Raw genomic sequence first — 12910 nt, 5'->3', positions numbered from 1 at the left:
TGGTTTGCCCTGATGGTTCTTCACTTCCATAGTTGTTCTCACTCTTACTTTTGAAGGAGACAAGGATGGATATTAAAAAGAATGATTCTAATCAATAATGAATGGTTTATATATTGAAAATACTAAAAAATGTGTTTCTGTCATGTTCTTTAATTTGACCTGAATTCAAGTGCAAATTATTGAAATTGCATATATATCATACATAGCCATGTGGAAATCAAAGAACAACTTTCAGGAATAAATTCTCTCCTTTTACCTAGAAACAAACTGAAGTTATCTAACTTGGGGAGTGGGGTCAAGTGCCTTTACTTGCTAAAACATTTTGTTGGCTCTAAAAAAGAATTTTTAAAGAGTAAAACAAAAGATCAATAAGAGAATTTTAAAATGAGGAATGCCACTTTATTAGAAGTGTGAGATCGAAGTATAATAAGGAGATTCTTAATGTCATAATCAGCCTCTATTGATGAGAATTAGCAGAATGTATATAACAGGGACCATGAGGATTGAATCAGTGGTGTTAATATTGATTATTAAAAGTTTAAATCTGAGATAGAGAAAGATAATGGGGTAAAACTAACATTGACTTTTTGAGGGTGTTGAAGTGTAAATCAAGACATATTTTATAAAAAATTAAAATATTTCCCATATTACACTGCAATAGATATACTGAATTTCAGTTCCTCTAATGTCCTTTAACATAGTAGTTCAAGATATTAAAATTAAAGTTTATTTATGCTAGGCATCCTGAATATCAATTCATTTATTCTTGCTGTTATCTAAATGCAGCCACTTTTTTTTTTTGGTTGTTTGAAATTTATTAGCAGGTTCAGAGAACAACATTTTTATCCAAGAATAATTTCATAGAAACTATAATGTCTCTATTTTTATCTAGACATCCCAATGGGACCCAGCGCAATAGCACAATGTGGCCTGTCTTCACAAGTACTGAACAAAAATACCTAACCTTGAACATAGAGAAGTCAAAAATATACTCTAAACTCCGTGCTCCCCAATGCCAATTCTGGAGACTATTTTTTCCAAAAGTCTTGGAAATGACAGGTATGCCCTTTTTCCATTTTCTTCTTTAATAGGTTGTGCATAGTGCAAAATTATGGAAATACAGACTATTGTAACTTGGTATACTTTACTTTACTTTACTTGATTGTAGGCCAAATGCCAAAATGATTTAAATGATACTTTTCTAAAGAGAAAAAGAGAGAAATTATGTCCTTGGATGGACAGGGATGTGGGGAGGATCTGAGAAGAGATGAGTGTGGTAAAGCTTTGATCAGAATATGCTGTATATAAAATATTTTCAAAAATAAAAGAAATACAGTGGGCATGGCTAGGTGGATAACTCATCAGGTAAAGTGCTTGCTGTGCAAACATGAGGACTCGAGTTTTGTCCCAAGCACCACTGAACTGATGGCAAGCACATACATGAAATCCTGCTGCTGTGAGACCAAGGCAGGAGGACACCTTGGGGATGATGGCAGCTAATCCATTAGGGTCAGTGAACTCCATGTTCAGTGAGAGAGCCTATTTCAACATATAGAGTGTGTGCTTGTATAAACACTATTACACATACAGAAAGAATATATAATGTATTCTCTCTCAATTGTGGTTGATATTAAACATGCAATAATTATTGCCTCAATCTTATAGCTATAATTACTAATTTAATCTTAGAAAAGAATTTAATATTTATATCTCTAAGATGCTTTATAAATATATACATAGCTTAACTTTAGTAACCATCTTCAGAAATTATATTATATTTGATTATTACTACTTGTCAAAGTGAATGTTAATGGAGTGCCATTTCATTTTACAGTATACAGTAATTCTTTATGATTGTTAGATTCAATATTTTGTTGAATTTGCACTCATTTTATCAATAATTATTTTGTTTTTAAGTCATTTTAATTTAGTCATTTCATGTGTATCTATAGAACACTTAATAATGAAACAGTGAAGGTAGCATTGTCAATTTTAACTTTTAATTATTCATTTTATTTGGCCATTTAAATATATTGTCTTTGGTGAGAAGTTATTCATATTTATGATCAAACTTAAATATTTATGGAATAGTATTTTAATGTTACTTTAAAAATCATTGGTGTTTGCTGTAAATTTAGATGTATTTTGTTTATATGAAAATACAGGATCATTTTAATTTATAAAAAGTACTGATTTCCACTAGCCATTGCAGATCAGACTATTTCTTCAATTCTCATTGTCAAAGTATTAATGTACATTTTTTGGTTTCTTCTTCAGAGATTTTTGGATTAGTTTTAGAAAAACCCTGAGCTCATGAGAGATGAGTCAGACTGTTTAATATGCCCTTTGATTATTAGACATTGATCCCCAAGCTTGCAATTCTTACTCCATCTGTTTGAAAGAGGTTAATGACATATCTGTGCTGTGAGTATGACTAAATGTTCTGTGACATAATATATATCCAGGGACGGGTCTCTGTGTCCCTTGGCAGAGTAACAGTGCTGTCCTTGTGTCCTCTGGCTGTGAGTAACAATGAGGTAACTCAATTTGCCAAGAAACCAAAACAAATACCATTGAACACACCAGAAACCACATATTCTAATCTCTATGTGAAATCTGTTTAAATGATAGTGTTGGGTTCTACTTTGAAGAAAAATTAATGAATTTCTGAGGAGATGAATATAAATGTTGTGCTTATGACAAGGCAACAGAGTTATTGTTCAAACACATGGAATCTGCAATAATTTACTTTTTGATGTTCAATGATTGATATACCAGCAGTTTTAAAAGTTGGAAGCAAAATCTCCATGTGGAAAAATTTTTTCTGTCACCAAAATGTCCATTTTGGTCAACTGCAGCTGCTTGTGAAAGCAATGAACAACTTTATAATTTAAGCAAAATCTGAAAAATGTCCTAATTTGCTTTGGGTTAAATTTAGTGCATCTTGAATATTATTTTGTATTTAAATATCTAGTACATCTGAGTTTAAAAAAAAAATCTAGTGGAATGTTTTCAAATTAAGTATATTTTAATGACCATGGGGAGATGACTCAGTGGACAAATTATGTGTTCCATAAGCATGGAGACCTGGGTTTAGATTCTACACATGAATATTTATAAAGTTCTGAATGTAAAAGCACCCAACCCAATCCTAGGCAATGGGGGTTTCTCTGGTCGGCCAGCCTATTTGAAATGACATGTTCCAATATCAATGAGAGACTTTACATCATATATGTATATATGTATAGATATACATATGATGGGAAGTTATGGAAAATATCCCAGCATCAAACTATGACAAGCCTCTACTCACACCCAAACTGTCAACAATAACTATTCACTTATCCATGGACACACACACATGTACACACACAAACACACAGGAGATAAAGAGAGACAATAATGAATAATATGTACGTACATGTACATACATGTGTATTAAAGTTTAAGGCAAATAAATGATACAGGTTTTGGAACAATGTATTCATTTAAAATTCTTACATTTAACCAAGTTTGAGGTTATAGTCTTTGAATTTTAAAGCAAATAATTTTAGAGAGATTATATCTATAAAAATATATTGTCAAGCCACAAGCCATAACCTATATTTTTCAAGATTTAAAACTTTAACAGTTCTTAGCATTAATGTTTCACATATTATAAGGCTATGGTTGAAGTTTGATTTTTTTCCAAGGGAAACAGAAGAAATTTTCAAGGAATTACTACAGAGTGCTTTTATTGAAACAAGAAATGCTTACTTCACGTCTCACAGAAAAGTAATAAGCTTTCTAAACACCACTTCAGCCATAGTTTACATTTAAGCAATAAACGTTCTCAAATTATGACTTAAAGTTATAACGAAGTTAAGACTTATTTAAACACATGGATTCCAGCACTTCACTTCTAATCTGTACTTCAGTCCATGTCTGGCCATTTTTACATGTACCTCAAAAAAACAAAATGTTCAGTGTTTGTGTCATGTGTTCAGGTTCATATTTGCAGTTAGAATATTATAGTAGAGTACTTCATATTTATTTTTACAAAGAGACAGAAGTTAATCATTTTTACAGTGGAAACGATAATCTCTCATTAAGAACAAATGATGGACTTCAAGGAAAATAAATTAGCTTTAAGTTATCTAATAAGGAAATGCATTAGACACAATGACTTTTCAACTGCTGTAATAACTGGCGCTCAGTGTCTCTTGCTGAATCTAAGGAAGACCACATCTAAATTAAAGTGCTCTTAGGGTTTAGGGAGAAGATTCAGTTTTTAAAGTGTTGCCTAGCAAAGATGAGGACTAGAATTTTGATTCCCCAAAATTATGTAAGCAAGCACAGTATCAGTCTTGGAAGGCTAGGGGACTCGTAGAGTGAGCAGGAGAAACAGGTTGCCTGGAAAACATCATATACACAAGTATGAAAATGAAAAAAAAATACTGGACAACTCACACATCCTTTAACTTAGTCACTTCCAGAATCATTTACCAATAGTTCCAATTAGTTATCAAGAATAACAACTAAAGATGAGACCATGGAAAAGCGGTGTGGAGAAAAATGTTTCAGTAGACTCTCATCATGATATTTTTTCATCATGATAAAAATAAGTAGACAAAAGTTAACTTTATGATTAAATCAAATTATCTTTCTGTCATAGTACATGAGGCCTTTACAATACTCAACCCTATTACAATGTGACTCTCTCTGGCATCTCATTCAACACCAAAATTATGACAGAAAAATTAATATGTCTTTGACCTATTACCTAAAGGGTTATCAATTTTTGATGCTGTCATTAACATAGGTTGAACTTAGGAAAGTAAGGCAGTGGTGGGAGTTAGGGCTGTCCATGAGCCCTGTTCAGTTCATGAATTTGGTGATTTTTAAATCAAGAAGATCAAAAGTCAATATCTGTCAACCTGAATTCTTCCTCTAACTATTTTCATGAGAAATTTGGGACATTTTTCATTACTTACCGTGGACTGAATATTTATATACTGAACTCATATATTGAAATCCAAACTCTGAGGTCCAAGGATTAAAAAAGATGTGTCCTTTAGAAATGAAAACATTGGGGGAGTAAGGCCTTCCTCTGTAAGATCAGAGAGAGTTATTATTACAAATGAAATAAAATAATAATTTTTAAGAGAAAACCTGAGATAACTTCTCAATTCCTGAATGAGTAAAGAGAGAATAATGAGGTATCATTCCTTAACAAAACCCTCACAAAAATTCTGGTGTCCTGAGCCTTAAATTTTATCCTTAGAAATATGAGATGTAAGTTTCAGTTGTATTCAGTGTACCATTGGCCCAAGAACCAAAACTAGCTTCCTATCCTCAGTCTTACCAAACGAATTTCAGTTTTGCTTGAAGTTTGCTCACTCTTTTTGTCTTTAAGACAAAAAAGAGTAATCCCTTTCATAGATGAGACACAAATGTGAGAAGAAACAGTGATAATAAAAAATGAATTTAAATACAGCCTCCCATGCCTATCCAGGTCTCTTTTCCATTTTTATCCCAGTAAATCATTAAATAAACAAAATTATTTATTTATAATCCACAACGCACCAAACACATGAAATAAAACGAACTGTTACAGTTTTATATCTAGCAACATACTTTGTGCAGTTTGAAGCAATTTTAAAGTGTCTAAATCACTCATAGAAACAAATTAGATAAAAATTAAATTTACCACCTGGTGAGAAGGCCCAGCAGCTTAGAGGGTATGCTGCTTTTGCAGAGGACCCTATGCAGTTTCCAGCACCCATGTTGGGCAACTCATAGTTTCCCACAACTCTAATTTCAGGAAATTGGATGCCTTCTTCTGTCCTCTCCATGCATTCCACTTACCTGCATAACCCCTTCCCCCCCCCCATAAAAACCTACACACAATAAATATAATTCTTAAAAATTAATTTTCTTTTGTTTTTGTGCTAGATAGAAAATTAATGGTCATGATTCAATACATAAAACAATTAAGTTTGTTCATATGTATATGTGCAAAATCACATTATATTTCTGTCCAATTTTATATGTCATAGAAATTCATATGGGGATTACTAGCTTATTTATAGAGAATTTTTCTATTTTCAGGAAATACTTAGGTCAAAATATTACTTAAGTTGAATTGATTTATATAAATCTTTATATAAATAAATATGCATGTTTCCTGTGAATTTAGCACTTTGCAATTAGACAATTATTGTCTAGAAAATAAAACTTAATTATTGTTATTTATCTTATTGTAAAGAACAATGTTAACTTTACTGAATTTAATTAATTTTATTCATACATTTGTTGTCATTGACTATTTTCAAAAGTTTAAAAAGCTTTATTTCATGTTTAGTATACAATTCATTTATATCTGTTGAAGATATTAATATGTTGTTAAATTATACATTGGAATGACTAAGACCAGTGTAACATTCTTTTCAGAATAACACTTGACATAGGATGTTTTCTTAGTTGGGTAGCTAGGTGGCAGCTAGAAGTATATAAATATACATATATAACAATTAAAGAAGAAAGAGGCTATGAGTATGAAAACAGGAAAGGAAGGGCATTTGGGGGTTTTGGAGGGATGAAATGGATGGGGAAATGATGTGATTATATTATAATTTAAAAATCTAATAGAAATTCTTTTCAAAAAAAATTGAATTTTAAAGCATTAGCTAAGACAAATCACACAAAAAAATAATAAACCATGTCATAAATTATATATAAAATACTAAAAGTTGGAAAAATAAAAATAATTTCTAAAGAACTAAATGTTTGTAGTGGGTCCATGTTGATTGTATTTAATAATAGATTGCATCTAGGAAATTATTGTACAATTTTGTGTAGAATAACTAAATATTGTATAAAAATATAATTTTCCTTTGTCTCATTTTCATCAATTTATATGATAACTGTGTACAGTGTGTAGTAGAATTTTCCTAATGATATGATGCATAATTAAATGGATGGATGCATATTCCTTTCAGTGTTCTTCATATCTCAAATGAATAAATCAATTTTCATGCATATACTCCCATTTAGTGACCATTATAGCACATCAGTAGAGGGAGCCTTACAAATACTTTCTAAAAATTCTGAGGAAGGTTCCTCAAAAGATTTAACCTCTTTGAAAAAGTAATCATGGCATGACGTACCATGCTGCTTTTTCACATCCTAATGTCCAAGCCATAAAGTTCCTCACGGTGAATAAGAAAAACAAGAAATTATGTTCCAATTCATAATTTCTTCTATAAATTAGAATTTTCTCTAAAAGCAACTAAAAGATACCCATAGATATCTTCTTTTGATGAAGAAAATACTGCTTTAATTTTTCAGGATATTATCATGATTTTACTATGAATTGAATACAGAACTTTACTTTCCCTTTTTCATTTTCCAAGTGCTTGCACTTTATTCTCTTAGACGTTCCAGTTTTTAAAATTTCTTTTTCTTTTCAAACAAATGCACTTATACTTGAAGAATAATGATTAAGGATGTAATCACCACATGAAAATCCTTTGATTCACAATTTACTTGAAGGCTAATATTTCCTTATTTATTTTTCTGTTTTATAAAGGAATTATTAAGCTGCCATCACATAATCAACAACATAAGCAACTGAGCATCATATGGAATGAAAAATATTTTAATGAGTGTAAAATCTGTATAGTATGATAATTACAAAACTCTTTATATATTAGTAAATGTTCACACATGTAAGTGTGTTGATAGAAGTTAATATCCTGCTGTGTATTTTGTATCATGAAGCATGAAGTTTTTGTAATGCTCTAAAGAGTTAAACAATAGAAGTAATATCTATACATCTGGGAAAATAATAAAAGGACATGTAACATAAATTGATGTGATCCAATTTGTACTTTCACTTTATTTTCATTTATGTACATTTTTGTTGCATTGTTTAATATATTACATAAAAATATATTTAGAGCATTGCCAGTAGTAAGAGAAGCTGATAATACATAATAAAAAGTAAAATCTTACTGTGAGGTATACTTGCAGAAAATGGCATCTATAATTGGAATTATTTTCAGGTAATGTAAACAGAGATTAAACTTTAGATTAATGCAATGTATTCCATGTTTTACAGGCAATATTGATGAAACGGAACAAGAGTGGAAGGCAGGATTCCATCGCTGGAGCAATTACATGATGGACTGGCAAAATCAATTTAACGATTATACTAGCAAGAAAGATAGTTGTACGACTCTCTAATTAATAGATTTACCCTTTATAGAATGTTCATTTTCCTGTAGATGAAGGCAAAAATACCAGTAGCACTCTTCATATATACCAAGAATGCTATTACACAGCAGAGAAGAAATGCCAAATGAGAATATTGATTTCTTACACATTTCACTTAGTATTTTACCTAATGTCTCAGAACTGAGTCATTAGAAGTTGTTTTTTATTAATTTTCACAATTTAAACTTTCAGAATTAATTAAATGCTGCTTTGATATTACTTTTCTGAATAACATCACAGCTTTTACTTAAAAGTGACATCATCTGCTTTTATTTAATCCTGTATTTTCAGAACTACCTATATAAAACTATTGCTAAAATCTGAATTAGATTTTGAAGCAATTGATGTTATAGTTTATATTACTGTTGACTATAATTTATTCATAAGTCCACTGTCAATATCAAATCGTAGAACAATCAAAAAGTTGGCTATTCATATATGTAGAGGCAAGAGAGAATATGAAATTAAGAGCCACTGAATCTGGAATCAGTACTAGTGAAATAAAATATGGCTAACAACAAAAGCAAGGAATTTCAAGTGCTGTTGAAAATCATGCCAACTGGCTGTCCTGAGAGAGAAATCATGCTTCATGCATCATTTCATGAGCATGCTTTGTCACAAGAATCATGTACCATACAGAATTCAACAGCCAAAGAAAATATGTAGTTCTAATATGCACAGGAGTTCTAGAGTAGAATCCGCTGCCTCGCACGGTGCTATAGGATGGGCAGGACAAATCTGTGTCTGGGAACTCTTGGAAATCCCACCTTTAACATATTCACAGCTGAAACTAAAGTTTGGCTTAAGTTATTCATGGATTAAGTGTCTGCGAATCCAAGCTCCACATATCAGTCTTCCTCAGGGTGAGTGCTTGGGGAACAGGTGCTGTAGCATCAAACAAAACCATTGAACTGTCACTTAATTTAGGTGAGCTTGTGGTTCATTCTCAAAACACGACAAGCAAGTATGCTTTACATTGCATATGATTAAGTGTTGCTAGTTAAGGCAGATTAAAACATTATTTTGATAATCTATTTATATGCTGAAAAATGTTTATGTTAGTGGTTTAATGTTCAAATTTTGGTTTATAAGAACCAAAGCAACACATCTCATTCTTCTAAAAAAGGAACCCTCTTATATTGAATTTTCATTTTCAAAAATAGTATGCTGAAGTTCATAATGGTTAGGATAAATTAAAAAGTAATGTTATTAAATTCATGTCAATCATAATTTCTTAGATGTTTATCAATATAATTTTAGCTGTGACACGCTTAGTTCAATGACTAATAAATAGGACAATCTTCACATTAATGAAGAAAGACAAGAAAATCAAGAGTTAGTGAAATTCTATATCATGCTTGTATGTACTGCACTCAACAGCACCTGTTCTGATTACAAATATGTTTGAAAAGCCAGTGTGTAGGGTGAAAAGGGCTTTGCTTAAATCTACTGAATGTAAAGCATCATTTGCCATCCCTTTACACTGAAAGGATAATCCATGAATAATTTCCTTAATCTACAAGTAACTTAAATCCAACTTTCTTACACAAAGGGGAAAAATGAGCAGGTCACCACCAGATCTAAGGTGAATACAAATTTGTATTAGGGTTCTATCAAGGAATGGAACACACAAAATGAATACACATATTAAAAAGGAGGGTATTTTTTTGTCTGGTTGGTTTTTTTTTTTTTTTTTTGAGTGCCTTGTGAAATATAGCCTAGAATTATAACAACATCTGCCTCACCCTGGAGAGGCCTTAGATTATAGAAGTTGCTTAATACACATGTTTGAATGTGTCAGCAGTCACAGTAAAATGCTGTAGGCTCAGAGAATTCCTGGAAAGTATCTGTCCTTGACTCAAGTTTGGCATCTCAAAGAAGTATATTATAATATCAGCCAAGGTAAGTTAGTGCAAGAGAATCGATGAACTTGACAGCAAGAATTAAAGCAAGCAGGTAAAAAGCAAATTTACCTTCTTTCATGTCCTTTGATCTATGCAGTTACCATAAGGCTCATCTCATGTTTAGGACTGGTCTTCCTATTTCAAATATCTGAATCAGGAAAATCACTCAGGAATGCCCTGAAATTTGCTTGGATTAACTTGATCCAGATGCTGTCAAGATGGCGTCGTAATTGGTCATTACAGATCCATCCCTTGTCATCACGAAACAGAGCTACATTCTCTTAAATTATGCTTTTAATTTCTAAATGAAAACAATGATCAGGTCATAATTTTGCCTAACATACTATAACTATCCCAAGCACAACTGCATATGTATTATGTATTTTAGAATAGTTAGCAAAGGTTTTTGAAGAATGCTTACTCTTGTAGTGCCTTACAACCTAAATATGATAATATAGATTTACACTTTAAATAATATTATCTCAGTTGATTTATCATTGCATGATAAATATATAGAGGGAAGAAAACACACATATATGATTACTATATGTGTATACATGTAAACCTGTTTTAACATATAAGACAGAATCATTAATATCAATGATAATCATGTCTTCAACAGAATCAGGCTGTATTTACTTACTATTCATTATGTATTTCTTCTACCCATAGCAAGAAGCTTACCTTTACAGATTTCTTGGAATCAATGTCAGTTAAACACTAGTACACAACTGGCCAGGAAAACCTGATTGTTTATATTCTTCACTGTCTATTTATTCTAATTAAAACCCATGAGTCCTTCCAGGAAAGGATAGGAGAAAGGCTAAAAATAAAACTCTTCAGCATGTTAACATGATCCTAACTGAGGGGGCACTGGCCTTGTCCTCAACCATGGAATTCTAGGTCTTCTGGTTGATGCAAGTCTGGAAACTGACAGGCAAAGACTCTTGACTGCTAGAAGGAATTTTATCCTTTCTTGCTTTTATTCTAGAGCAGTTCTGTATACATAGATGAGACAACTTTTAGTAGTTTTCTCTTTCATTCCTAGATACACTATGCTTAATTATCTAGTACCAAAGGTCCATATGGGTCAAATTATTACACATATTGCTTTGCCTATACTTCCCATTACAATACCATACTTGCTGTGTCTGGAAATTCAATGATGCTGCTTAAACTCTGCTACTTTGGGGACCAATTGAACTCATCACAGTTAATTTATCCACTGAGCATCAGTATCTTCATCACTAAGATCAGACAGAAGGACAACAGTGGTCTTCAAATGTACTCATGTCTCTCCCAGCATTTGAAGTGTTAACATTTTTCATGTTACCCACTCACCATTTTCTGCAGTGAGTGACATGTATTGTAGGCTGTCCCACTGTGAAGTATTAGGTTTTATACAGTTTATCTACTCCAGCATTCCAAATTCCCTGAGTCTTAAAATTCCCTGCATTAACAATAAGCCAAGTGTTATCGGCCATTTCCAGTTTCTTTAAATAGAATATCATGTGAGAAAGACACAGCCTACCAATCAAATAAACCCCCCTTTAACTGTGAATTAACTGTGAACTGTGAGCCTCCATATTAAGTATAGAATAGCCACTAAATGGGTCCATATCAATAATCTCAGCCTGATCCAGTTTTATGTTCCTTTCACCACTATCCTATACCCTTAGGATCTATTACCAAACATTCCCCAGACTTCTACTTGAATGAAGTATAAAGTTCATTAAATTCTTTAAAAGGTATAGTGTACCTCACTTCTAGGAGCCTCCTAGCCTTAAGACTCCTTAAAGATATATAGACAACAATTTGTAGGCAGTGGGGGACATCTGTCTTATCCTCCTTGGCACCTCCTTCAGGGAAGGTAATTATAAATTCTGCATATAATACAGAATTAATTCTCTTAGTAAAGGATGGAGTGAACAATACTGTTAGGTATATGCTTGGATCCATCTTCTGATAAGAGTGGGGAGACTAATTTCTCAGGTGAGAAAATACAGTAGTCACCCATGGGCTGAGATATTTGAATACTTGATCACCAGTTAGTGTTGTTTGTAGGGTTTAAGAGGTACAGCTTTCCTGGAAGGAGTGAATCACTGTGAAAAGGCTTCAAGATTACATAGTACCACCATATATCTTTTTCACCCTTCCCACTTTCTACTTGTGTTTGAAGATGTAAATTCTCAGTTTTCTGTTCAAACCACCATGACTGATGCTTGCTACCACACTTTCCATTGTGAACTGTTATTTCTTTGGAATCATATGCACAAAATAAAAACTTCCTTCTTCAAGTTCCTTTTGTCTTGGTATTTTATTACAGTTATAGAAAACAATATAGCATGCATGTATACATATTCATTTATACAAAAAATCTCTTAGCTACCTTCAATGAAGTAGTATAAAGAAATTTAGTAAGTGGCTCCATCTGATGGAAGATAAACAATGAGAAAAGCAGTATGTTGATCACACAATATTCACCTAATTAGACCTTTTAATTAATATAAAATTATACAATCCAGTTAATGAAATATACATTCATTAAATGCATTCATATAGTTACAAGATATAAATAAACTTAACTTTCTCATCTATGTTACATTAGAACCAATTGTAGCAACTGTAGCAAGCATATTCATATGTACTCAACACCTACTAATGCGTGTAGGCATAAAGTTTTCTTAAGCTACTCTAATAAGGGTTCTACCTCTCTAGCCCACTATCCACCAGTGTAGAAGAAAAGAAAG

At 32.0% G+C, this 12910-nt stretch overlaps 1 protein-coding gene across 1 annotated transcript in view; it reads left to right on the top strand.

Moving 5' to 3' along the window:
* Positions 1–12457, top strand: part of Bche (butyrylcholinesterase) — a 72657-nt gene extending 60200 nt beyond the window's left edge. Inside the window, exons 3-4 of the mRNA XM_031374098.1 lie at positions 893–1059; positions 8102–12457. Coding sequence (XP_031229958.1) covers positions 893–1059; positions 8102–8226 — 292 coding nt within the window. The 3' untranslated portion in view covers positions 8227–12457. The remainder of the gene's footprint in view (positions 1–892; positions 1060–8101) is intronic.
* Positions 12458–12910: the final 453 nt, after the last annotated feature.

The sequence above is a fragment of the Mastomys coucha genome, unplaced genomic scaffold, assembly GCF_008632895.1.
Source record: "Mastomys coucha isolate ucsf_1 unplaced genomic scaffold, UCSF_Mcou_1 pScaffold16, whole genome shotgun sequence".
Classification (NCBI taxonomy): domain Eukaryota; kingdom Metazoa; phylum Chordata; class Mammalia; order Rodentia; family Muridae; genus Mastomys; species Mastomys coucha.
The sequence above is the reverse complement of the archived record's forward strand: the minus strand, read 5'-3'. Positions and strand labels throughout refer to the sequence as shown.